The 27,079-nt window shown below is 49.5% G+C and overlaps 3 protein-coding genes across 5 annotated transcripts; 2 read left to right on the forward strand and 1 right to left on the reverse strand.

Annotated features, from left to right (window-relative positions):
- Positions 1 to 1,036: 1,036 nt before the first annotated feature.
- LOC125445894 (F-box only protein 6-like) lies at positions 1,037 to 6,666 on the reverse strand. 2 transcript variants are annotated; one of them, XM_048519325.1, is made up of 6 exons: positions 6,549 to 6,666; positions 5,113 to 5,548; positions 4,726 to 4,852; positions 3,966 to 4,061; positions 3,130 to 3,259; positions 2,009 to 2,262 (listed from the first exon to the last, which is right to left on the reverse strand). In XM_048519325.1, the coding sequence occupies exons 2-6, from the start codon at positions 5,369 to 5,371 to the stop codon at positions 2,134 to 2,136; spliced, it is 741 nt and encodes a 246-aa protein (XP_048375282.1). In that variant the 5' UTR covers positions 5,372 to 5,548; positions 6,549 to 6,666; the 3' UTR covers positions 2,009 to 2,133. The 2 variants fall into 2 exon arrangements, with proteins under 2 accessions (XP_048375281.1, XP_048375282.1); XM_048519324.1 differs by lacking the exon at positions 3,130 to 3,259 and having other exon boundaries at positions 1,037 to 2,262.
- Positions 6,667 to 6,734: 68 nt separating this feature from the next.
- LOC125445798 (F-box only protein 44-like) lies at positions 6,735 to 12,411 on the forward strand. Of its 2 annotated transcripts, XM_048519177.1 has the most exons (6): positions 6,735 to 6,848; positions 7,288 to 7,571; positions 9,173 to 9,290; positions 10,167 to 10,262; positions 10,990 to 11,122; positions 11,295 to 12,411. In XM_048519177.1, the coding sequence occupies exons 2-6, from the start codon at positions 7,313 to 7,315 to the stop codon at positions 11,460 to 11,462; spliced, it is 774 nt and encodes a 257-aa protein (XP_048375134.1). In that variant the 5' UTR covers positions 6,735 to 6,848; positions 7,288 to 7,312; the 3' UTR covers positions 11,463 to 12,411. The 2 variants fall into 2 exon arrangements, with proteins under 2 accessions (XP_048375134.1, XP_048375135.1); XM_048519178.1 differs by lacking the exon at positions 10,167 to 10,262.
- A 2,772-nt stretch (positions 12,412 to 15,183) lies between these two features.
- On the forward strand, positions 15,184 to 26,356 carry FBXO2 (F-box protein 2). The gene is made up of 6 exons (XM_048519179.1): positions 15,184 to 15,426; positions 21,496 to 21,751; positions 22,347 to 22,473; positions 23,284 to 23,379; positions 23,790 to 23,925; positions 24,745 to 26,356. The coding sequence occupies exons 2-6, from the start codon at positions 21,499 to 21,501 to the stop codon at positions 24,877 to 24,879; spliced, it is 747 nt and encodes a 248-aa protein (XP_048375136.1). The 5' UTR covers positions 15,184 to 15,426; positions 21,496 to 21,498; the 3' UTR covers positions 24,880 to 26,356.
- Positions 26,357 to 27,079: the final 723 nt, after the last annotated feature.

Below are 27,079 nucleotides of genomic sequence, written 5' to 3' on the forward strand. Positions count from 1 at the left end.
TTGTAACAAAAATAAATTAAATAAAAATGATAGGTTAGGGTTTGAGTTAAGGCAAGGACAGGGGCTCGGGTTTGCCTTAGTGTTACGTTGAGTTCTAGGGCGCAGTCCAAGAATAGGGCTGTGGTCAATTTTAGGTTTTGGGTTTTTGTTACAATTTTGGGAACAATTTGTGACTGGAAAAAAAAATAGAAATGAGCCCAAATTTTTCTGCGCAAATGGTGGGCGCCCAGGACATTCGTCCCTAGATGTCCCATTGTATCTACACCTCTGTGGTGTATTGAACTCTGCAATGGGGTTTTGCCTTCCAGGACAGAAGCAGGTGCCAAACTTACTCACACGGTCAATTTTAGGCTTCAATCCTACATACGCAAACTTAGGGATAAGCCACCCCTCCTATAATGGGACTTACACTTCCAAGTAAAGGAAATTGCATGGGGCCATGAGCCATTGTACCCAGTGGAGCTGACTCATGAGTAAACACACAGAAGGCAAGTATAGCTGCTTGATGCTGGCAATGGAAACTAAACCAAGACTCCATCTGCAGAGGCAGTCTACCTCTGATTGGCAATTCCAAAGACCAACAACAAGCAAGCTTGTTTTCTGCAGCCTCAGAGACTAGGACACAGAGTAATGGATTCAAGGTGCAGGAAAAGAAATTCCACCTAAACATTAGGAAGAACTTCCTGACCATCCGGGCTGTTCCACGGTGGAATTCAGTGCCCTGGAGAGTGGTGGAGTCTCCTTCTTTGGAGTCTTCTTTTAAACAGAGGCTGGATGAACATATGTCGGGAGTGTTTTGATTGTGTGTTCCTGCATGGCAGGGGGTTGGACTGGATGGCCCTTGGGGTCTCTTCCAACTCTATGATTTTATGAGATGGACTAGATTAGGGGTGACCAAATTGCGGCTCATGGAGCACAGGTGGCTCTTTGTCACCCAATGTGCAGCTAGCACAAGAAGATTCTTCCGCTGCCCTGGCCTGTGTTCCACCATGTAATACTGATAAGAAGCTAACCCCATGTACATCCAACTCTTAAGTCATGGAAGAGAACTTTCTATTTTAATTTGCAAATTACATAAATGCACCATATGATGAGAAGGGCTTCCTCCCTTGGTTGGACGACCACCAGACATCATGAGGATTCCATATTTTCTTCTGCCTTCCGTGCTTGGGATCTGTCAATGAGAAGGAAGGCAGCTCCTTCGGCCTGAAAAATCCCTTCCAGCTGTTCAACAAATTCATTGTCTCCAGTCGATCTTGCCCTTACAACAGTCTTTGAAGGTAGGCGGCAGCTTCCAAAAGGGGAATTCTAACATGGGTTAGAATGCACAATAATACGTCTGTTTTGTTTTCAAGAGAGCATCTGTGAAAGAGCCAAGCTTTTCCCCAGCTTTGGCAGGCACAACGACAGAGTTTTGGTTATTCTCTGGACTGGCCATTCAGGTAGGGAAAGTGAGTTTGACTTCACCCCGATTCTTATTTCAAAACTGAAAGATGCAAGAGGGATACAGCTGGCATTGGAGAGATGGCACAAGGCACCATCGCCAACATTGTTACAATTCGCTGTGGATGAGAGAACTGGGCATCATCCATTCATGGTTGTATTTGCATTAAAATATATATATATTTTAAAAATGAAATAAACCAGTCCTTTAAAAAAAGAAAACAAGAAAATTGTTCTTTGCAATTAATCCTCCATGCAAAACCAGTGGCAGAAATGCAACAAGTAAATTTTTTTCCTTGCTGAATTTCAACATGCAACGCAGTACAGCTCTTCAGCACAAGGGTCTTCCCAAAAAGAAGCCAGCCCTTGTGGGGGGCAAAATTAAGGCACCCCCACCCTGCCCGGCAGTCTGCTACGAGGACCCATCGGTCTTCTACCCATATCTAACTCACCCCAAGAGTCTGCTTTCAAAATCATCCCACTGCTGTTTCCCCACGGAACAACCTGAGCTCCCCAGTTTCATTAGCCAGCAATGTGCAGGACTCAGATACAGACGGCGGATACAAATGTTCAGCTGCAGAGAAGGCCTGAACCTGCAGTCCCCGTGAAAGTGCAAATTTAAGCGGGTGGGAAGCTCCACCAGAAACTGCCCAAAGGAATCCAAGCGTTTCCAAGGCAGGGCTTTCGGTGTCACGCTCCGGTTTCCGGGCCAACGGTGATGCTGCTGTTGGTGATTCGCATGCCGTACCAACCCTGGCCTCCATGTTTAAAGAGCACATGGCGAACCCCAGGAGGGTAGTTGTGAAACGTGTAGGAGACCTGAAGGCAAGAGAGGAAGAGGGACCCACGTCAGGCCAGAGATGGGCAGAGAACAGCCTCTCAGATTTTGCACTTTAGTATATAAACATAGGAAAGCAGGTGGATAGGAGACCATCAGTTTTTAGAGGAATGTTAAAATGAGTTCCATTTTATATTTTAACTTTTTACCTCTTTGTTTGTAAACATTTGGAATTTGGCCTTTTATGAATTATTGTACTACTGCAGTGATGGCGAACCTTTTTGAGATCGAGTGCCCAAATTGCAACCCAAACCCCACTTATTTAACGCAAAGTGCCAACCCGGCAATTTAACCTGAATGCTGAGGTTTTAGTTTAGAAAAAAATGGTTGGCTCCCCCTTCCTCCGCCCCACCTGCTTGAGCAGGGGCCAGCCTGCTGTAGCCTCCAGCAAGTCCCGCACGCACTGCTCTGTGCCTCCCTAGCATCTCTGCCTCCTCTGCGCCTCCCCCCCTCGGGCAGCAGCCACCTGGAGCACAGGCCAGCCAAGTCCTCCCTGCTCACCGCAGTGCTTGCACATCATGCTCAGTGGCCCAGGCCAGCCTAGATATGTGTGTGTGTGTGGGAGGGTGATTTTCTGCTTCCCACATAATGAATTCTGTGTGCATGTGCCCACAGAGAGGGCTCCGAGTGCCACCTCTGGCACCTGTGCCATAGGTTCGCCATCACTGTACTACTGGTTGTTAACTGTAAATAAACATTCATTCATTCATTCATTCATTCATTCATTCATTCATTCATTCATTCATTCATTCATTCATTCATTCATTCATTCATTCATTCATTCATCCTCTCAGAAGCGCTTTCCTGGGCTGAGCTGACGGGACCCCCAGGGAAATCCACCGGCCTACCTCACGCCACTCTCTGTCTGAGCACTGCTCCACAATCACGTCTCTGGGGCAGAACTCTTGGAGGACTCTGAAGTTGGCGGAGAGCAGCTTCACGTGCAGCTGATAGCGGCAAGGACACCCACAGTGGAACCTGGTTGGAATGGAGAGGCCAGAAGACCATAATAAGGCCAAGTCTGGCTTGTGAGGACTACGCTGCCTGTGACCCAGGTGGGATGCAGACAAAGGGAGACGGCCGTGCAGGCACGCTCAAATATTTTCCGGCAGAGAGAGAAGTCTGAGGTCTGAGGGCCATGCTACATGTTCTGTTCCCCCAATCACAGCGTCTCCAAGGAGCCCCATGCTGGGAACTCAGTGCCCAGGCACGTGGATCAGGGCCATAACGCACGAGAAGAGGAGGCTTCAGCCTTCTGTTGTTCTCCTGACAAAGCAGCCCAGGGGACAACTCGTTGCCCCATTGGGAAACCCAGCTGTGCTCCGTCAGTACATGTGGGGCCCCCACGGAACAGAAAGTACCACAAGGGAGGGGGAGGCTGAAACCGTTTCTGCTCAAGTCCTGCATCCCAATCTGAAGAGAGCCAGCGTGGTGTAGTGGCTAAGAGCAGGTGCACTCTAATTTGGAGAACCGGGTTTGATCCCCCTCTCTGCCACTTGTGGAGGCTTATCTGGGGAACCAGATTAGCTTGTGCCACTGGTGCAGGCGAAACATCAGGAGAAAATGCTACTGGAACACGGCCACGCAACCCAGAAAACCCACAACACCCCTGTTATTGTTCTCCCTTGAGATCTTTCCCAACCATCTTTTCTTATCCTAGTATTTCATGCTGCCCTCCACTCACCAGTCCTTCACCACAATATCCGGCTTGGTCTTGTCCATCAGCTCATCCCAGTAGCCTGCTTTCTTTAAGCTGATGAGCTGGTGCTTCGTGCAGGGCCTGCCGGACAGATCACAACTGTCAAAAGATCCACCAACCAGAACGCTGTCAAAGTTTGCCACGTTTCCGGGGCAAGGGAAGGGGTGGGGGTGGGGGGCACCCAATTGTGTCAGTCAGAAAAGGGCTGCGTTTTGATCTCCCTTTATATTTTCACTGTGGAAGCTTCCAAACAGCCTTCGTCACCTGCCTAGGAAGCAGTCATACACGCTTAGCTTTTCAGTGGGAGATAAAAGAAGTTAATAAAGGATAGCTAAAAATGGAACCTCAACAGCAGCTAAAAATGCAACCTCCACATTCCAAGACAGTATACCTCTGAATACCAGTTGCAACAATAAAGGGAGACCTTTATTGTGCCCTGCTTGCGGGCCTTCTGGGACCATCTTGTGGTTCATTGCTAGAAAAAGGAAGCTGGCGTAAACAGACATTTTATCTGATCCAACGAGACTCTTCTTGAGGTGTTTATTATTTACAGCGTTGTCTTTCCACCTCACAGAATGCAGAAAGCATTTCGGGAGCTTTGCCGAGAAAGTCTCAGCTTTTTTGTCTAGTCATAAACCAGGTGGGTCCCATGGATCCCGCAGAAGACAACGCTGATGTCTTACAAGGGCTAAAATTAATCTTGTAACCGCCACAAACAAAACAGATATTGGATCGAGCTCCTCACCCTTGAGACGTGACAAAATATTTTGGAACAGACTGGTGGGGAAAGTCTCTTCTCCGAGCTCCGGGCAGCTCCTCGATCCGCCACTTGTCTCCGTTGTGCGACTCAATTTCCCAGAAGTTGAAGCCGTCTGGAGAAAAGCCACAAGGAAGGTCAGGGAAGAGAAAGCTTTTAAACAAACAAGGTGTAGGAATCTGAACTCGGGTCTTTCCAGCCTAATCTGATGCTTATGGTTTCTGCGGGGTGAAAAGTTCTTCCTGTCCACCCTCTGATGTACTGCGACCTAAGGAAAGCTATACCATTTGATATTTTAGAAGATCTGAGATCCCCAACACTTTAAAAGCCAGGACTGGGGAATGAGGGTTAGAAGGCACACGTATAAGGACAAACCTTCACCGCAGGGATTCTTGATTAAGTTCCTCTTCATAATACAGAGAAAGTAGAAGATCCTCCAGTCCGGGACGCTCCTGTCTGGCGTTTCAGGGTCGAAACCTTCTCGTAAGCACTTGCGCTTCCACAGCGTGGCCAGATCCACCAGATCTTGCCACTGCAAGCAGACCAGCCGGCAGTTGCGAACCAGATCCCTGCCAGGGACCCAAGAGAGCAGATCCAGGAGGATGTCGCTGGGCAAGTCGTTGATATGGACCATCTTGCTTTGCCAGCTATTGCAGAACGGCGAACAGAGAGCAGTTGCTGTAGTGTCATGCCATGCGCCCCACTCAAAAAAATCTGCAGCTCGCAGAACCTCAGGGTGGGGGGAGTCGTAGCTGTTGTTGGAATACGTGGTGGTGGGTGCAGAGCCGAATTCAAGATGCACCACTGATTGCTGGGGCGGAAAAACAATCTATTGTTAAAGGCTTTCACGGCTGGAGTAACTGGGGTGTTGTGGGGTTTCCAGGCTGTATGGCCGTGTTCCAGTAGCATTTTCTCCTGACGTTTCGCCTGCATCTGTGGCTGGCATCTTCAGAGGATCTGATAGTAGTAAAGCAGGTAAAGATCCTCTGAAGATGCCAGCCACAGATGCAGGCAAAACGTCAGGAGAAAATGCTACTGGAATACAGCCCAGAAACCCCACAACACCCCTGAAGCAACAATCAATAAATGGGCAGCCGTCAATGGCTGTCAATATGCCAGAGGTCATAGCCATGAGTGATCTGGGGAGGTCCAGCCCCTTAAGGTATTTAACGCTTCCTCCTTTAAAAATCCAATTTTCACTTAGAAAAATAAGTTAGGTCATTCCCTATTTTTTTAATTTTAGCAATGAAGCCAATAATTCAGCAGGATTAAACTGCCCAGTAAACAAGAACTGTGCCCCACCTCCGATAGCTCCAGCCAATGAGCGCAAAGGCAGTGGGGTGATTGGCAAGTCCTTGACCACTGACAGCCCAATCCTGGACAGTTGGGTGCGCTTAATTCTTTCCCTGGGCTTCCCAGTCATTTATTTGGGCATCAGATGAGGTGATGATCACTTTATTTCAAAATGGCATTTTACAATCGTTTTACTTCCAGCCGTAGCAACACGAAGGATGCAGGTGCTATCCTGCCTTACGGGGCTGTTGTGCACATGTGAAAGACCTGGACAGGCTCTCGGCATGGCAATTATTCAACGTATCTTATTTGGAAGATGTTTGCAGTCTGTACGCGACCCTCGCCCCGCCAATTTCGAGTTTCGCTCCTCCTCGTGTCCCCACCCCACCCGGCCACTGAATTAACCCTGAAGATGCCGGATGCCTGTCAAGAGCCCGGGGGAGCCATCCCTAAAAGAGCCCTGGACCCTCCTCCGGGGCTCCACTGAAGCCTCCGCCTCAATCCCTCCCGGAGCTTACCCGGCCCGCTCCAGAGGCTCGAGGGGGCAGCGCGGTCTTCGCCCCGCTCAGCACCCAAGAGCGGCAGCAGCAGCAGCAGTCGCCGCCAAGGCGAAGCCCTTGCGATGATGCGGCAAGAAGAGGCGAAGCTCCGCCCACTTCGGGGGCAAGGATGCCGAGACCACCTCCCTCGGAGGCGGGGCGAAGGAGGGGCATCCCTGCAGACGCTCATTTGCATGCGATGACGCACTGACCAAGCTCCCCCTCCGCCCAAAAAGGCCGCCGGGTCTCCCACGATTGGCGCGGATTTACTCGCGAGTAGTAAGTGTGCGCAGCTGGGAGGGGGCGGGGCTTCGCCTCTTCTTGCCACCCTGGAGGGGTTTTGGGGGGGGCGGGACCTCAGTGGTTGGCAGTTGGGAGCCAGCAAGGCCTTCCTTAGCCTCTAAGGCACAGGTGTCAAACTCGCGTCCCTCCAGATGTTATGGACTACAGTTCCCATCATCCCCTGCTGGCAGGGGATGATGGGAACAGTAGTCCATAACATCTGGAGGGGCGCGAGTTTGACACCTGTGCTCTAAGGCTTTTTTTGACCATGTGCAGAGTGCCTCCCTCCCTTCTAGCCACAATCTGGTCCACTCCTTGTGGGACTGGGAGCGACAGGACCCATCTGGCTTGGACGGAGAATCATGTGCCCTCTCTGTCGATTTCCTGCTCAACATGGCCATTCCCATCTTCCAGCTGTTCTGGTTCTTCCTTGCAGCTGGCTGAGACCTCGTTGGAGGAAGATGGTGACCATCGGCGACCTGCCCCCAGACGTTCTGGAGGAGGTGCTGTCTCGGGTGCCCGGAAGGGACCTTGTCTGCAACTGCCGGCTAGTTTGCTTGCAGTGGCGAGACGTGGTGGATCTTCCTGCCCTGTGGAAACGCAAGTGTCAAAGAGAGGGCTTCGGTCTCGCCATGTCAGATAGAAGCATCCTGGACTGGAAGACCTTCTACTTTCTCTGCAGCCTGAAGAGGAACTTAATCAAGAATCCGTGTGGCGAAAGTTTGTACCTGGAGATAGAAAAACAGCTTGTGCTTGCATTAAAAGTTTTGGGTGGCTTAAAGTTGAGCCAAACATTCACAAGTGGCACATGGTACAGTCCTCCTTGGACTGTACCACTTCAGAACATAGCTGTGTGTATGGGGAAGAGATTAGATGTTCGATTTCTCTCTCTCTTTTTTTTTACAGGGAAGAGAGGTTAGGAGAGAACTCTTCTTTGCGAGGCACAATTTGTTTGTGCATAAACTTAAAAAAAATATTAATGGAGGAGCAGTGAATTTGACCAGCACACTTGTGACTGGGTAGTTCTGCTGTTCCATGTTGAGGACTGATTGCTAAAAATAGGAATTGAAAATAGTAGGAAAACGAAAGACATTTCCAAAAGTTGAGTCATTTATCTAGAGTCTGCAATTATTTCAGTGCAATTACCTTAAAGACCTATAAAGATGAAACATTTATGCCAGTTCATCTGTCATGGATATGGATACCTGCAGAGAATCCTGGGGAACTGTACTTTGACACGGAGAATATTATGTTAGCCTTTTGCACAGAATTCTCCTTCCTAGGATTTTATTGAGCAGGGAAATGAATGAAAACCAGCATCACCCTTAAAAATATCATGCAGACAAGAGAGGCAGAAATATGATTAGTTAAAAACATGCAATACTGATTTCCAAATAATCCTTTCAAAATTTGACAGATAGCTTATAGTTTTGGATAGCTCTACTGGGACTAAATTTTTAATTTCTCATTTTTTGAATGTGTAAACAGTTTTTTTTAAATGCTGTTGGAAGCAAAATTTTAAGCGTCATCAGACTTTATTCCATGGTGCAGAGAGAGTGGTAAGCTGCAATACTGCAGCCCATGCTCTGCTCACAACCTAAGCTTGATATTGACGGACGTTGATTTCAGATAGCAGGGTGAAGGTTGACTCAGCCTTCCATCTTCCCAAGGCCAAGAAAATGAGTACCTGGCTTTCTGGGGATAAAGTGTAGATGAATGGGGAAAGCAATGGCAAACCACCCCTTAAACATAGTCTGCCTAGCAAACGTTTTGATATGACATTGCCCCATGAGTCAGTAATGACCTGGTGCCTGCAGTTTCCTGCAGTTGACCTGCAGTTTCTCTCCTGTAGGAAACTCAAAGGGGCTTACAATTTCCTTCCCCCTCCCACAACAAACACCCTGTGAGGTAGGTGGAGCTGAGAGAGCTCAGAAGAACTGTGACTAGGCCAAGGTCACCCAGCTGGCATGTGTTGCAGTGTGCAAGCTAATCTGATTCACCAGATAAACCTCCAAAGCTCAAGTGGCAGAGTGGGGAATCAAACCAGGTTCTCCAGATTAGATTGCCCCTGCTCTTAACCACTACACCACACTGACTCTCTTTACATTTAACTTTACCGACTCTACTGGTTGTGCTGTAACCACTATGAAAGGCTGCCTTCTGCTTCTTTTTTTAAAGGGACTTTGCTATAAATCTCAGGCTAAGACCTGCTTGAAGGCCTGAAACTGTTCTCCTTCAGTGGTTGAAAGTAAACCTTTGGCCACTGCAGAAGTCATGGAAAATCTCCCCGCTTCTCTCTCCCTTTTCTCTATTCCCTGCAGAGGGCTTGAAGTTCTGGGAATTCAAGTCAAAGAAAAAGAAAGTGTGGAAGATTGAGAAAGCACCGGAAGCCGAAGTGTATTTCCCTAACATTCGGAAATGCTTTGTCGCATATCATTTGTAAGGGCCTTAATTGTAACTAATTTGGCACGAGAGAAGGGGAACTCTGTCTCTACTGTGGGAATTCTCTTATAGAACTGAAATGTTGCATGTGCAGACGCAGACAAAAGGGCATACAATTGTGTGTATGCACATGATGTGTATGTGCGTATAGAAGAAGAAGAGTTTGGATTTATATCCCCCCTTTCTCTCCTCTGGGAGACTCAAAGGGGCTGACGATCTCCTTGCCTTTCCCCGCTCACAACAAACACCCTGTCAGGTGGGTGGGGCTGAGAGAGCTCTGGAAAGCTGTGACCAGCCCAAGGTCACCCAGCTGGCATGTGTGGGAGTGTGCAGGCTAATCTGAATTCCCCAGATGAGCCTCCACAACTCAAGCGGCAGAGCTGGGAATCAAACCCGGTTCCTCCAGATCAGCGTGCACCTGCTGTTAGCCACTACACCACTGATAAATCTGAAAAAAATATATGCACATTTCATCCTAGCTTTAAAATCATCCTTAGGGGGGGCCTGTGAAATGGTAGGTTGTCAAGCCCCCATGAATAGTGGGTTTTGGTGGGTCACTTACAAGCATTTCAGGCTTTGCATACAGGAAAAAGAAAGAAAAGGCGGCACTAACATGACAAATTCCCCTATCAGTACCCAATTTTCCTGGAAGGCCATATTGATGACGTACTGATTACAGACCGCATTGCAGATTGATTACAGACAGACCCCAGTTCTGCTCCCCCAAGTGGGTTGCTTGCAAGTCTCACACCCCTTGTCATCTCTCTTTGGATTTGGAGGGGGGATGGGAATGGTTCTTTTTAGGGGCTACATTTGGCCCAGAGTGTAGGATCCAGAAAACACTACACTTAACAGCTTTGATTGGTGCCACAGGTGTACCTTCAAGCACCAGCTTATCACCTTGAAGGATGAAGGCTACTGGGGTGAGCTCATGGATGAGACCAAGCCGGATATCGTGGTGAAGGACTGGTGAGTACCAGAGCTGGCATTGGTTGGGTTGGGGTTGGGTGGGAGCATGGCATCATTTCTTGCAGTGAAGAATAGGGTCATGCCCTCTCAGCTGGCACAAGCCAACTGGAGTTTTGTATGCCACAAGTCCATAGCAGTGTACAAAGCGTGGCAAATTCAGCCTCCATTTGTGGGGGAGACAAATATTTAGCCTTTATGGCCATGAATAAGATTTGCTAGTGGCTAAACATGGGGGAAACAGAGTCCCTTTGCCGTTAACCACAACTATCAAAGCCAGAATAAACTGGACGATAACAGTTGATTCTGGACCTGAAAGATCTTCGACAATGCAATAAAATAATAATTTTGCAGAGAGACTGAATTTTATATAACTTATGCTGTTTGCAAAATATGTGGATTCAGGGCACATGTTTTGGATTGCCTTTTATCAGAAGGGGATTCCACATCTGTCCATAACAGGAGCATCTGGAGTGTACAGATGTAGGAGTCACCCTGCATCTCTGCATGAAACCCCCTCAGCAATAAGAATGGCGACCAGTTCAGATTTGATACTGGAAGTGCCAATCAAAATACCTACCAGATACTAGAAAGGCATCTTGGAACAAAGCTCTACTAATGGCGAGTCACCAACAGGCCCAGAAGGTGCCCAGAGACGCAGGTCAGTCAGCACTGCATTGTTGACGTATGATGGTTCTGACAAATGTTTCTGTTGTCTTGACCCCCACAGGTATTATTTCAGCCCAAACTACCGCTACGAATTGTGTGTGAAACTATTATCTGAGGATTTCAGCCTTCTCCAGGAATGCCGTCCTGAAGGGGTCTTCAGAAACCAGTGGAGAGACGAGGATAAATGGTGTGAGGTACACAGTAGGGAAATAACTGGTTGAAGCAGCCAGAGCTCCCTGGTTGCACCCAGAAGGCGATCTCCTGCTCTCCCCGTCCTCTCTGGAGGGCAAGCGCTTGCTCTCCTACCCTGAGTTTGTGCTGCCACCACCCCTCGCCCTAAGCTGCTGTCCCTTCTCTCACCACCAGGTTTCGTACACTTTTCACAACTACCCAGCTGGCGTCCGTCACATCCGCTTTATCCACGGAACCGAAGGCTGGACCTACATGCGGGTCACCAACAGCAGCGTCACTATTGGGCCGGAAGCTGCGCAGAGAAGAAAAGAGCCCGAAACCCATTTGCCAGATCAGCTTTGAGATCCAGGGATGAAGTCCGGCTTTCTCTTCAGACCCTTTGACACATTAAGACGTGTAGCGGTTCATAGGTGTCAAACTCACGGTCCTCCAGATGTTATGGACTACAGTTCCCATCATCCCGTGCCAGCATGGGGATGATGGGAACTGTAGTCCATAACATCTGGAGGGGCGCGGGTTTGATCTGGGAGACCCCAGTTCAAGCCTTAGCTGCAGGCAACCTCATTGCATGACCATTGGCCAATTTTTCTCTCAGCCTAACCAGCTCACAGGGTAGTCATTGGGAGGATAAATTGCAGGAGGGGAAAGCAATGTTTAAGCCATGTTGGGAACCTGCTGGGGAGAAAAACAGGGTATCCATAAACAAAGAAACCTGTTGGGGACCTTTAAGGAATCCTCACTCCAGAATATTTTTAGCATCAAGGCTGTGAAGATCCCAATTTTCCGGTATGTCTGTTTTTTGTCAGTGTGTTGTTGCTTCTTTTTAAACAGTTGGCTATTTAAAGTTTTTCTGCATATCTGGGGTGTCCCCACCAAGCATGCAGAAACCTCAGCCTTGTCTGTGGTTCGGTCTGGCTGCCCTCCGGACAGGCATTTGGCCTTTACATTTATTATTAGGAGAGTTTCTCCTGGGAAGAGGACTTTATGCAGCAGCAGAAAACACTTGTGTTTTGAAAACTCTTTTATTACATAGAGCCTCTGTGAGTGAAGCATTTTGGATGGGTTTTGATTTTCTACTCTTCCTGATTTAATTTATGTACTTATTTTTTTAACCATGATTTCATTGTTTGGATGTTGGTCCCAACTTCCTTTATTTGTTTGCAAGACACCACTCAGAGATCTTTCTACCTTTAAAGTGGCTCTCTGTCTTATTGCACTGATTATTCTGTAAAGAATGTATCATAACTGTACATAAATAAACAGCAACAGATAGTATTTACTGTACACAGTACTTTCGTCCATAGTCCCTTTTCTTTCATTAAAGCATCTTTCTGAACGGTTCTGTTATAATATCACCCTATAACCATGGTGGCGAACCTTTGGCACTCCAGATGTTATGGACTACAATTCCCATCAGCCCCTGCCAGCATGACCAATTGGCAATGCTGACAGGGGCTGATGGGAATTGTAGTCCATAACATCTGGAGTGCCAAAGGTTCGCCACCACTGCCCTATAACCTTTGTAAAAATACTCTTCTGAATAATTCAGTTTTGCATAATTTGTGGAATGCCGGAAGAGTGGGGGCCTTCCTGATGTCCTTGGGCAGGGCATCCCATAAGGTGGGACCACAACAGAGAATGCCGTGCATAATGGGCACTGTTGGCCTTTCCCATTTGCAGAGGAAGGGGGGACCTGGAAAAAGTCTTGCTCTGTTGCAGATCAACAGCCCTGCAGATTTGAAGGTTCAAGACCTCTCTGCATGCAATAGCCAACCCCTTGAAGTGTTTCCACTGTGAAATCCACCTTCAGTCTTGGTGAGAACGGAGGATTGTAAATAATGCCAATAAAGAATTTTTAAAAAAATATTCTGTACCATCTTTCACCTACAAATGGATTTATTAATGATGCTTGTGACTCCTCGGTTGAATGAATTCGGAGAAGTGGAAGATATCTGAAATGGCAGTCTCGGTTGGGCTACACGTTGGGGGCAGTGGGAGACTCCCCCCAAAATTGCACAGAAGAACAAAAGCACCTCAGAGGAGGCTTGTTTGAAGCCACCAAAGGGTGTCAGGACTGTGGCTTCCTCTTTGTCCTGCGGAAAGTTGGTGATTCTCATGCCATAGTGGAACGGCCACACCCCAGTGTCTTGACTCACTCATGCATTAAAAAGAACATGGTGGAAGCTGGGAGGGTAATTGAGAAAAGTGTAGGAATCCTGAAGATGAGAGGAGGAGGAGGAGGAGGAGGAGGAGGAGAAGAAGAAGAGGAGGAGGAGGAGTTTGGATTTATATCCCCCCTTTCTCTCCTGCAGGAGACTCAAAGGGGCTTTGTCTCACCCACTTCCCCCCTCACAACAAACACCCTGTGTAGGTGGGAGCTGAGAGAGCTCCAGGAAGCTGTGACTAGCCCAAGGTGCCAGCGTGTGGGAGTGTACAGCAGGCTAATCTGAATTCCCAGATAAGCCTCTGCAGCTCAGGTGGCAGAGCTGGGAATCAAACCCAGTTCCTCCAGATTAGATACACGAGCTCTTAACCTCCTACGCCACTGCTACTCAGCAGCCACCTGTAAAGGAGGGGACGTGGCTGGTGCCACTTAGTAGGTCAGAGACTGAACTAGGAATCGAGCAGTCCCGGGATCGAATCAAGTCTATGGCCCTCCACTGTACCTCCTGCTGTTGGTCTATTATTGGTGTTTTCATGTCTGCAGAACAACCGTTTGGGAAATTTTGAGATTATCGGCCCCTTCCTGACCCCACTCTGTGCAGACTGTTTCCCCCTTCACCCCTGGAAGTAACCTCCAAGCATACCAGTAGAACAACAAACACAAAGTCTGTTCTTTGCCCAAGGACAGATGTTATAGCGCATGTCTTCTGAGCATGGTTAGAGTACTTTTCTAGTGTAGCGTGCAGTTTAACTCGGTTGCATGAGTCTTCCCATTCAGCGGCTTACTCTGATTGGAAACTTCCTAGTTGTCAATCCCAGAGATCCTCTCTGATTCTAAGGCTTCCGTCCCTTTCAATCAGTTTGGTTAGTGAAGAGACGTCAGATGGGGTTCTAGAGCATGTGCAGACAGCCACAACTGATTCCCTTGACGCATGCCTGGAGATTCAGATCAGGGGCTTTGGGGACAAACAAAGCACATGCAGGCTGGTCCTATGCCTTGAAAACTTTATGAACGATGGCCAGCATTACTTTTTTTGGCTACTGACCCAGATATTTCAATTTTCCAGACTAGACCTCAGTACTTCCTTTACTTTATTGAAACAGGTGAGGCTTTCCCCAACAATATACTTCCATGCCTGGGAACTTCTGCCTGTCACAAAGATTTCAAAACTGCAGAAAAGAGATAAAAGAGAACACGGAATAATACTCATTGGCACAAACCTACTATTCGACCACATATTGATGGAACCAAGCGGTTCAATCTTAGGAAGACTAACAGGTTAAGGGCTCTAGCATGCTAAACAGGGTTGGTCTGGATGGCCTTTGGGGATTCCTCACAAGTTTTTTTCTGGGAGGAAAATTCCAGTTGTGAGAAGAAGAGTTTGGATTTATATCCCCCCTTTCTCTCCTGTAGGAGACTCAAAGGGGTTGACAATCTCCTTGCCCTCCCAACTCACAACAAACACCCTGTGAGGTAGGTGGGGCTGAGAGAGCTCAGAAGAACTGTGACTAGCCCAAGGTCACCCAGCTGGCATGTGTGGGAGTGCACAGGCTAATCTGAATTCCCCAGATAAGCTTCTACAGCTCAGGTGGCAGAGCGGGGAATCAAACCCGATTCTCCAGATTAGAGCGCACCTGCTCTTAACCTCTGCGCCACTGCTGCTCCTGAGCAAAATCTACTGGGATAAAATGTCACAAAACAGCGAGCTTTGGAGTTCTACAGCACGAAAAAGGGGAGGAACAGAAAAAAAAAAAGAAATGATTTGCAGGTTTGCTTGGTGGGAATTAATTCCAGCCTTGCTGTGTAAGCGCCTGAGACTTTCTGGGCAATGCTTTCATACTCTCCCTGCCTCTCTCTCCAAGGGCAGCTCTCCCATCCTCCTTCCGGCAGACTGACGCTCTCCTCTCCCTCCGGAGCCAACATCTTCAGTTACTTGCCTGCGACAGACAAGACCAGACCGGTCCAGCTCCAGAGGCGGAGTCCGGAGAGGCAGGAAATGCTCAGCACCCACCCCACCCCCCACTGATAGGGCTGGGACATCGGAGGCACCAGAGGGACCACCACAGATGCTGCCCCAATTCTCCCCACACCTGGACCCAGCTTTGGTGCTGACTTGAACCTGCAGTCTGAGACACCGGCCAGGTAAGTTGGCGGGGGGGGGGGGGTGTACATCCACGTGGGCTATATGCCTCCCTTCTTTCGCCAGATGTGCAGTTTCCTTTGTTAAAGAATTTCAAGCTCACCTTTATGATCCTCAGCAGGCAAGGAGGCTGTGGCTGAGGATAAGGATGGCCTTCTCTTGAGACAGGGCTGGTCCTGGGCTGCCATTCTCCAGGCAGGGCCTGGAGATCTTCTGAAATTGCAACTCATCTCCAGATGACACAGCTCAGTTCCCTCGGAGAAAATGTCTGCTTTGGAGGGTGGATTCTATGATGTTATATCTGGCAAAGGTCCATCGCCTCCCTAAACCCTATCCTCTCTAAACCTCCATCTCCAAACTTTCAGGAATTTCCTAACCCAGAGCTGGCAACCCTCACGGGTCCAGGTTTGACTCCCCTGTATCTTAGTCTCTGACGGCAGCCATTCTTTCAGGTGGGGCCAGTAACAGGTAACAGGTTCCCATGGTGGTGGGATTCAAACTGTGGCTTAGCACCAATTGGGCTGGGCGGGGCACAACGGGGGTGTGGCCGGGCATTCCGGTGAGGGGCGGGGCATTCCTGGGCGGGGCTGTGGCAAGGATGCAGCCACTGCGCCGGATCCCCTTGGAAGTGAACGAGCTTGAGGTAAAGCAGGCGCAGGCTGCCACGCACGCCAGTGCACCTCCTGCTAGACTGCTTCAAGTTCTGCGCACTACTGCTGAGAGGAGGGGCGTAACTAAGGCAAAAATCATGTGGCAAAATCACCCATTAGTAACCCCCTCTCGGCACACACAAATAATTAGTAACCTACTCTCGGGAACCTGTGAGAACCTGCTGGATCCCACCTCTGGGTGGGGCCTCTTCCAGTCCTCCAGGTCTAGGAGGATTTGGGAGGGAGTTCTGCTTTTGGGGAAAGGTGCGTCCTGCAGAGAAACCCTCATGAGCCCTGCTAAGATCACAGCCGGGCACACAGAACCTGTGCTCCTAGAGTGGGCTGGGAATCGAGATTTCCTTCCTTCCCTCCTCATGCTAACATTTTGCCTTATCAAGTATCCTCTGCCATTTAGATTTCAGAGTATGAAGCACAGCCAGGGGTAGCTTTGGGCGGAGGCAGTGGTGGGATCCAAAAATTTTAGTAACAGGTTCCCTCGCCAGCCCCCTCTCAGCAAAGGGGGCAGAGGCGTACCTAGGCAAACCTGAGCCCTGGGCAAAACCTGAGTTGGATGCCCCCCCATGGGCAGCCACCCCACCACGACCCCCCAAATTTTTTTTGCACCAGGTCATTTCTAAATCATCATCACATTATAGAAAATGCCCCAACTCACAAATCTGAACACAGCAATGGTGAAACACACAGGTTCTTTGATAGAGACTGGTGAGAATATGAAAGTGAGGTATGGTGAGGTAGAGATAGAGACTGATGAGGTATGAAAGGCTGAGAATCAAATGAACATTCGCAATTTACCTGAAAGGAATTACCGCCCCAGTTGGGGGAGTTTACATTATCCCTTTAGTCCACACGATTGCTATATATGGAACCTTCACGTTTCCAAAGGCGGTATGTGGCCTCTCCCGAGAGGGCTTGAGGCGTGGAGAATGAAAAAAGCGGACCCAATTAGTAACCCCCTCTCGGCACACACAAATAATTAGTAACCCACTCTCGGGAACTGGTAAGAACCTGCTGGATCCCACCTCTGGGGAAAACCATAATGGTCTGTCAGTACAGGTGCATGAGTGTATTGACCCTGAAATGTTATTGCACATTCTTGTTATATATATGTATATATTTTACAAGAACCAAATAGAGACAGCGGTACATTTAGAGCAGGGGTCGGGAACCTTTTCCCCTCAAAGAACCATTTGGCTCACCCTCCCCCGCTCCCCCGCCCACTTGCTTGCTTGCCCCGCCATTCAGCCGCTCGGCCACTTGCGGGCAGACGCCAGAATAGATGGGCCAATGACGTTCGGCGGCTTCCGGGCGGTGAAGCGCCAGCGCCCTGCAAGGAAGCAGGCGGCTAGAGTTCCGGCGGCTTCCGGCCTGGTCGGCCGAAGTCCAGCGCCCGCTTCCTGCTCGCTTGCGGGAGCAGGCGAAGAGGGTGGCCCGGCGGCGGCCTGGCGACCTGGCCGGCCGAGGCCAAAGTGAAGCGCCCGCCTGCAAGGAGCAGAGGCGGGCCCGAGCGTCCCGGGCGCTGACTCGGCCTGGCCGGCCGCCCGAACAAGTGGCGCCCGGCCTGCAAGGAGCAGAGTATGGTAGCGAAGAGGGTTCCAGCGGCTTCGGCCTGGCCGACTACGACCACTGGCGAATTAGCGCCAGCCCTGCAAGGAGGCAGGGCTTAAGGGCGAAATCCCGCGCTCGGCCTGGCCGTATCGCCGCTTGGCGAATCGCGCCCGGCCTGCAAGGAGCAGGGCGAGCGAAGAGGGTCCTGGCCCATTTCGGCCTGGCCGGCCGCCCGGCGTCTTGAAGCGCCTGCAAGGAGCAGAGCGAGGCGAAGGAGAATTCAGCTGGCGTTGGCCTGGCACCGGCCGCCCGGCAGTGAAGCGCCAGGTACTCGCAAGGATACGGAGGAGGCGGGTTAAGAGGCTTCGGCCTGGCGGCGACCGCCGGGCGAGTGGCAGCCGAGCCTGCAAGGAGCAGAGGCCGTTAAGAGTGGCATTCCGGCGTCAGCTTCCGGCCTGGCGACGCCAGGCCGAAAGTGAAGCGCCCGGCCTGTAAGAAGCAGAAGCGATGGCGAAGAGGTCCCAGCTGACCGCCTGGCCCGGCCACTGCGCCATAAGTGAAAGCGCCCGCCTCCTTGCAGAGAGCGGCTTAAGAGGGTCCCGGCTGGCGTACGGCCTATCGGCCGACCAGCCAAAAGGCGGCGCCAGCCCTGCAAGGAGCAGGGCGGCTAAGAGGGTACCAGCTGCTCGACGTCGCCGGCGAAAGTAGTCACGTGCTCCTGCAGGGCGGTGAAGCCAGCTGACTTCCGGCCTGGCGGCCGCCCGAAGGCGAATGGCGCCCGCCCGTGCTCCGCCACGGGAAGCGGGTGAAGATGAGCTCAGCGGCTACCGGCTCATGGAGCCGCCAAGGAACAGCGGCGAGGAAGAAGCCGCGCCTACGCAGCTCCCAGCGGACAGCGGGTTCCCGACCCTGATTTTAGAGGTGATACGAATTGTTGGAAACCTCGGTTTTCGTTGGTAATCTGTCCGAAAAGAATCGATGAAAACCAAAACAGATGAAAACCGAAGGCAATGAAAACCGAGATTCCACTGTACTTCATAATTTAATTTGTATCATCCTTTCCTAGAGAGGGCTTGGGGCAGTTAACATGCATTATGTATGTGCGTGTGTGTTTGAGTACACACACACACTCATATATACTTAAAAGCATTAAACCACTGTATATAAAGTTCACCAGAACTTTTCACACTCATGCTTCTGAAACATATGGGAAGCTGAGCTCTCAGGAATATGCGGAATAAACAAAAAAAGAACATTATTGCTGCTACACCTCATCGTCCTGATGTCAGAATTCATGGCTGCAGAACAGCCACATCCAAATGCTTTAGCTTTGACCCTTCCTAATAATTTCTGAGGAAGAGATCACATTAGAGAAGAATCACTGGCACAAGTTGTAGAGATCCACACTGAGATCAGAATCTCCTGATATGAATTTAACATATTCAGAAATTTTTAATGCTTGTAGTTGTACATCAACATTGTATTTCACTACAGTAAAAAAATGGTTCAGCAGTCTTGGAATGAAGTTCCCTGTTAAATCACAGACGAAACAACTTTTGGGGCACTGAATTCCCCTTGGAACTTGGAAGTATGAACATTTCCATACCCTAGTGCAGCCTTTGTCAAATGCAAGACAATAACAGACATCCTTATTTCAGAACTGAACTCCACTGAAGTCCACAGATCACACAGAATTCCTCTGAACCCTACAGAAGATTACCACACCAACAGTGCAATCCAGAACAGAGTTGCTCCAGTCTAAGCTCCTGGTGCAGCTTCAGAATAGAAGTAACAAAAACCACCTTGGCTTACATAAAGTGTTTGCCTCAGTCCCCGTCGTCCTTGCCAGATTGAGATCTCCGCCTAAGCCTTGCAGAAGGGCTTGCAGGGTCGCGCGCCCTCGGTGAGCGCCTGGAGCCCAGTGTCCACCGGAATTCCTCCCTCTCCTTCACTTCTCCCCACTCGCCGCCTCGCAGCTTTTGCGCTGCGGTTGCCGCTCCTCTGCCGCTGCCGCCCTGGTGCGTGCAGCGTGGCGCAGTTTCGGCGGGAATGGAAGTGGGTGGCGGCAGGCAAAAGCACCGCGTGACTGCAGTGCTGAGCGCTTGGATCATGGCTCCGCCTCCTGGAGTTTCGGCGAGAAGCGGCCAAGCGGATGGTTGGTAGCAGGCAAAAGCACGCACCTCAGCAGAGTGCTCTGGATGACTCCGCCTCCACCTCCTGGAGTTTTGACGGAAGCTGGTAGCCGCGCCGGCGGGATGGGAAGCACAGCGCCTGCAAGTCTCTTTTTGCGGAGCAGACCTGATTAGTAACCCCCTCTCGGCATTTTGTGGACCTGATTAGTAACACCTCCTCGGGAGCGGGTGAGAACCGGCTCTCGGCATTTTGCGGACCGATTAGTAACCCCCTCTCGGCACACAAAATTTTTTAGTAACCCCCCCTCGCGAACCGGTGAGAACCGGCTGCATCCCACCTCTGGGCGGAGGGAAGAGAATCCCCGCCTTTCCAAAAGGGCATGTCTAGATACTGCAGCTGCCGTGCCCCACATACCCTTCTCTGACTGCTGAGTTGGCAACCAGGCAGGGAGCAAGCAGGAATTTGGCCCAGGGGATCCCCGCTGCCCATCAAGCTGAAGTGTGGCTAGGAAATAAGACTGGCATCCCACACGTCAAATGGGTTGGTGGCTCCTCTCTTCCCCCGGCCATTGATGCTCTCTTTCTTTCAAGCATTATTTATTTATGTTTCTATTTATATCCCGCCCTCCCCGACAGGGCAAACAACACAAATATAATCAGAGCAATCACAAATCAACAAACAATAACCAGTAAAAGCAACCACGGATGGCGAACCCCCCCCCCCCTTCCGCACCCTCAGGAGGCCAACGATGATAATAGGTCAGGCCGGCTGGCTACATGGGGGTAAAGCTCCGTCTTGCAGGCCCTGCAGAACTCATTAAAGTCTCGTGGGGCCCTGATCTCACTTGGGAGGTGTGATGGAATAGTACTGTAAAACTAGCAAAGTCACATATGACTGTGAAAAGCATCTTTGCCTTTTGATCTCCTGGAGGGAGGACAGGAAACTATGCAGAGGTGTTAGGATGAAACTTCAAAGGCCTAAGTTACCTCATGGCCTGAACAGAGTTTTCCTGGGAAGGGGAAAACAAAGGTTTTGGAATTCCATCTTGAGACGTGGTCAGGGAAGCATCTCTGGGCCATGGGTTCCCGGAATGGGGACAAAGAACCAAAAGGGATATGACCACCTAAGCAATCCCTTAACTGCATCTAAGTTTTATTTCTTTGTTTTCTGTTTTTCAATAAAAATCGTTGAGACCTCAGCTGGTTGGAGTTATTGGAGAAAAGAACCCAGGTTTTAATGAAACAAGCCTGGCTCTCCCAGGCTTGCTTTCATGATATGGTGGCAGCTTTTGTGGTCTCTGATCAGGACACACACCTTCGTGGATTGCGGCAGGCTTGCTTTCATGATTCCAGTGTGAGAATTTTTGGGAAGAGAAGGCTGCATGCAGGTCGAGATGGTAACCAGAGAGTCTGATGCTGATGGCATGAGTGCTTTGGGAGAAGATGTGCCAGGATCCGGCAGGGAGAAGTCAAGGGGCCAGGGAGGTTATTCCACCAGGTAGGGGCCAGGGCTGAAAAGGCCCTGTAAAAGGCCTTGTAAAAGCCAGCCGGACATCCTTTAGGGCAGGGATCTGCAGCGGATTCCCCTCCGACGAGCAGAGGGACTTTTCGGGGCAAAACAGAGAGAGGCGGTTCCATAGGTATGCAGGTCCAAGACTGCTCACAGCCTTAAAGGTTAATACCAACACTTTGAATATGATCCGGTACTCCTTATCCTTCACAGAAGATGGAATCCCTTCCTGAGCCGCTGCTGGTGCGGATCCTGGCTTCCGTCCCGGCAGTGGAGCTGATCCTGGTGTGCCGGCTGGTCTGCTCCCAGTGGAAGACCCTGATCGATGGGGCGGCCCTTTGGCTCCTGAAGTGCCAGCAGGGTGGTTTCGCTGGAGAAGACGCAGAAGAGGAGGGGAGCGAGAACTGGCAGATGCTTTACTTCCTTAATAAGCGAAAGAAGAACTTGATCAAGAACGCCACTGGCGAAGGTGAGGGGGTAGAGGATGATCGGGAAAAATGCAGGGTCATCTCGGAGATCCTCAGCTTGGCAGGGTGGCCTTCAACAGCTGCATGACAGGCAGAAATCCAGGAGGGGAAGTTTTCCCATCATTGCATGATCCTGCTTGGGGAAAGCAACCCCTGCTGAATTTCTGCCTGTCTTAAGCAGGTTGAAAGGTCGACAGAAATCCTTTCCCCTGATAAGCTAGCTTTCTCCTTGCTCTAAGACATATTTTTTGTAACATGAAGGTGCAAAATGATAGCGTTTGAAGCGGTACAGCCCCTTTTGCTGTAGTCCATAACATCTGGAGCGCCAAAGGTTCGCCACCACTGTTCTAACGCCTCTTTCTGCCACACGTGGTGCAGCCAGCCAGGTGATCAAGTTGGACCTTGGCTCACCTTCCAAAAACTACCCTTGCAGAAAGCTGTGAAACCAAAACCAATTTGGACTTTGTCCTGTAGGTGAGACCAACGGTGGCCTCCAGGTAGACCAATTTTTTATCCACAAGCAAACAGAGCTTGGTGCCCGTTCAGGAACTGTTAGCATGGAAAGACATGCAAGGGTCTCATTCTGCTGTTTTGCAGAGGGCCTCGAACACTGGGCAGAAGTGGAAAGCGGAGGCGACGGCTGGAAAATCGAGGAGCTGCCAGGAGACTTTGGGAAAGAATTTCCCGTTGATGAGGTCCATAAGTACTTTGTCACATCTTTTGAGTAAGTCCAGTTTCTCTCTCTCTCTGCACCTCAGTGGAGATTTGGGCGAGTCGTGCATGAACGCTGGAATTTCACAAGCACAGCAAACCCATGGAGTGCAGCATCGGGCACAGAATTTAGTGCTAGCTTTTATTTATTTATTTTTAAAGAGAGCAAGTGTCTTAAGTTCTGCAAAGTCGTGTGTACGAAGTCATACCTGCTGAAATCTCAGAAGCAGCCAGAGAGTTGGCTGAATTTCTAACGGTTGAGGGCAAGACTTCCTTCCTTTTAAGTTTCTAGTCCTCATGGCTGCAGAACTATGCCTGAGAAATATGCAGGCAAGACCAGATGAAAGCTCAGTTGTATGAGAAGTGACTTAGACTTCCAGCGTTGTCTTTGAGTAGCATCAGTCTGCAGTTTCTCCATTGGCTATATAAGTAGAAGATGTTATGCAAAGTAGCTTAAAAGCTGTAGATGAAAAATTGTACACAGTCGATAATGTTCGCAATTCGCACTGAGCTTTCTTGGGTGCAAAATTTCACATTTCGCAAGGTTCTGATCGGGCAGCAAAGGAATCAGCTGCTTGCGAACAGGGACGGCAGGTTGACTATCCCAGACGACTTACATGACTAGCCCACATGATTCTCTCCACCACAGAATCTGCTTCAGTCTATTCCAGGGGTCCCCAACCCTTTTGAGCCTGTGGTGGGCACATTTGGGATTCTGACACAGCATGGTGGGGACAACAACAAAATGGCTGCCGTAGGAGGTGGAACCAGCCATAAAATGATCACCACAGATTAAATTCAGTAACATGGCATCACGTTTCAGGTGGTGCCGCAAATCACAAGTCATCGATCTCCAGGCTGAAGGATACTGGGAGGAGCTGATGGACACAATCCAGCCAAAAATCGTGGTGAAGGACTGGTAAGTGAAGAGAGCCCCCCCTCCCCTCATACCCATCATTTGAATGACGATGAATAAGAGTTTGGATTTATACTTGGCTTTTCTCAACCGTCAGGAGCCTCAAAGCAGCTTCTAATCACCTTCCATTCATATCCCCATAACAGGCAACTTATGAGGTAGGTGGGGCTGAGAGGGTTTGGAGAGAGTTGTGACTGGCCCAAGGTCACACAGCAGGCTTCATGTGTAAGAGTGGCGGAACAAATCCAGTTCACCAGATCAGACTCCATTGCTCATGTGGAGGAATGGGGACTCGAACCCGGTTCTCGAGATTAAAGTCCTCCACTCTTAACCACTTTACCACACTGCCACAAGGCCATTTTCCACCAATGTACTCTTCCCTATTGATGTGGGTCTTCCTTCCCCCCCTGCAGGTACGCGGCCAGGTGTGACGCCGGCTGCTTGTATGAGCTGAATGTGAAGCTGCTGTCCGAGACTGACGAGGTGGTGGCCGAGTTCAGGAGCGAGACGATTGCTCTCCCGCAAGACAATGAAGGCGAATGGAATGAGGTGGGGGCCTTGGGGGGTGGGGGTGGGAAGGGGGTCTATCAAACTAAAGCCCAGCTCTGAGATCCTTTCAGAGGCAGGAGCCAGCCAGGACTCCCCTGGACAGGAGCTTTGGGGGTACTTTCAGAATGCATTATGCCCCGCCCCCAAAACAGATCTAGAACCTCTGAAAGGGAGGCACACTGTGGGCGTGGCATCAATTTGCTCCTCCTCCAGAGTCTTTGCTAGTGAAAATACTGTGGCATTTTAAATCATAGCAAGTGATTACTGAGAAACAGACATCAGGCAAGTTTCTGATGTGAAGTCTGAAGAAAGTAGACAGACATCTTCCCCCCATTCTTATAATTCTAGATCTTGGGTGGGGGGATGGTTAGATAGTCTGTCTTTTGGTCCCTTTGTTCAGGTGGGAATATAAAACCTCAAACCTCGGTAGAAAAAAACAGAGGAGGTTTATTTTCTGCACAGAAAAGAATCCAATGGGGCGCGGAGCTCCTGTTCTAAAGGCAGGCCCCCCAATATAAACAAAGTTTAGGCCGTTATAGAAAAGGAAAGGAAGGAGTTTGCAAGCCCCTTTGAGTCTCCTTACAGGAGAGAAAGGTGGGGTATAAATCCAAACTCCTCTTCTTCTCTGCTTCATTCATGGCAGGCATCAATTGCATGTGGAAACTCTCTGCCGCAAGCTGCAGTGATGGACTCTGGTTTAGTGGACTTTGACCAACAGCTTTATGGTGAACAGCCACAGTAGTTAAATGGATTTATCGCCAATACAAATGCTTGACCGTTTCTCTCTCTCTAAATCTCTTTCTCTCCCGCCTCCCAAAGATCACCCACACGTTCACCGACTACGGCCCCGGGGTTCGCTTCATCTATTTCGAACACGGTGGCCAGGACACCGTCTACTGGAAGGGCTGGTACGGAGCACGCATGACCCACAGTAGCGTAACTGTGGAGCTGTAATATTAGTCCTCAGAAGGATGGAGCCGGGTTACAGCCCGGGCAGTGGAGTGTTCCTCATTGAGGAAAGAGGGAACTTTGGGATGGTTGCGCTCTGGGCAGGAGTAAACGTTCTGCTAAAACAATATCTGCCAGATTTGGAGTTGTTGCTGTGATCTAATTCTCTAGAAATCCAGACACAAAAAGTAAAAAGAAAAGAAGACGAAACTTTCCCTTGACTTGAACACTGATGAAGCTCAGAATCTTGCCTATTTGGAAACATCTGCGCTGTGACTGTCCTTCTGCTTGCAATTTAAGAACACCAATGCTTGAAGGGGAAAGTTAGCAAATGGGGTGTGTGTGTGTGTGTGGGGGGGGGGTAGCCGGGTGCAGGAATGAGCCTAAATCCATTCGGTTTGTCCCTTCCTTGTGTGCGAATGACAGACATATTTGTGTGTGTTATAAAGTTCCACGTAAAGGTGCTGCTGCTGAGAGCCACGAATGGCCTCCAGGCAAAGATTCTCTGTGCCCCCCGCCCCCCGACAGCTTGTGAAAAACAAACCTCAAGACGTATCCAGCTCTGTTGGTTTCCACAGAGCCCAGAGTCCCCATGAATTCCATCCCTTTCCAGCTTTCGGTTACCCTGCAAGAATTGGTACAGGTGAATCAGAGAGATGCTCAAATCTCTCTCGGGAAACCTGCCTTGTGTTTGGAATCGTGGGGCACAGAGATTAGCCATGGAAGGCAGTCTCCCTTCTGAACATGGCTTCCTTTGTGTCCTGCTATGTTTTCAAAACAATAAATGCAGCTTAGCTTGAAAATAGACCTTAAGAACAACAAAAAATAAAGCTCTCACATATTAAACAAGCAGGACACACGGCCACTCGCAACAAGGGTGTCCAAATTAGCATCATTTATCAAATGCAGGGGGAGAGGCCGAGAAGCAAATTTCCTTGGAAAAAAACACCTGTTCAGATTTTTTTAAAAAGACTTCATGTTGTGGATGCTACTGAATTTAAGGGGAAGAAGGAAATACCAATAGCCGATTTTGGAAATTAACAGACCTTTGAGTACCTCTCAGAGCTGAATTTTCAAACCACTATTTTGCCTTGGGTCAAATTTGGCATCGAAAAGACCAAGGGGCACAACCCCACCCACCCAGCCAACCAACTCCTGAATGAATGAGCTACAGCCAAAGAAACCACCGTTGTTGCACTGCAAGGAAGCAAACAGCCAGAATCCCAAATGCCTGCTCCAGTTTATGTCACTTTTGGGGCACTTCTTCTGTGTATGACCACTTGGTGTCACCTGAAATCCCAGTGGCTGCCTCCGCTTCTTAACACCAGCCTGGTGCCCGCCTGGCAAAGAATGCTAATCTGCATTGTCCTGTATCCAAGGCTGGGAAGAAATCTATGGTCATCTCCCTGGGCCTCCCTTGTGTGCCTGCAAGGCGCCTGGGCTGCTTTAGACAAATATGAAAATAAATATTGGGTCACTAGAACTCCTTCTGTACAGAGTGGATTTATTTATTTCACTATTTTTAAAAGCCTTTCTGAAAGCTCAGAGTGGCTCAACTTAATGCAACATGAATTAATATAAAATAAAATGGCAAACAACCCAGACACAAAGCAGGAAAGATCTGGAAGAGCCAAAAGAGAAAATTGAAAAATGGGTTGAATCCTTTCCAGATCATAAGGAGAGATGTTGCTTTTGTGACGCTCCAGTGGAAACAGGTTCCAAAGCTTAGGAGCCATCACTGAAAAAGCTACGTTTATCTTTATTTTATTTCATTTATAACTCTTTTTCTCCTCAGCGGGTGACCTTGGGCCAAGCACATATTCTCAGCCTAACCTACTTAGAATCATAGAATCCTAGAGTTGGAAGAGACCCCCAAGGGCCATCAAGTCCAACCCCCTACAATGCAGGAACACACAGTCAAAGCACTCCTGTCAGATGGCCATCCAGCCTTTCTTTAAAACACCTCTAAAGAAGGAGACGCCACCACACTCCGAGGCAGTGCATTCCACTGTCCAACAGCCCTGACAGTCAGGAAGTTTTCCCTGATGTTTAGGTGGAATCTCTTTTCCTTCCCCTTGAACCCATTCCCCCTGGTTCTAGTCTCTGGAGCAACAGAAAACAAACTTCACGGGGTTGTTGTGAGCATAAAATGAGGAGAGAATGATTTCCCCTGCTTTGGGTCCCCATCAATTTATGCCCTCTGGAG

This window comes from Sphaerodactylus townsendi, linkage group LG16 (assembly GCF_021028975.2).
Source record: "Sphaerodactylus townsendi isolate TG3544 linkage group LG16, MPM_Stown_v2.3, whole genome shotgun sequence".
NCBI classification, from domain to species: Eukaryota; Metazoa; Chordata; class Lepidosauria; order Squamata; family Sphaerodactylidae; genus Sphaerodactylus; species Sphaerodactylus townsendi.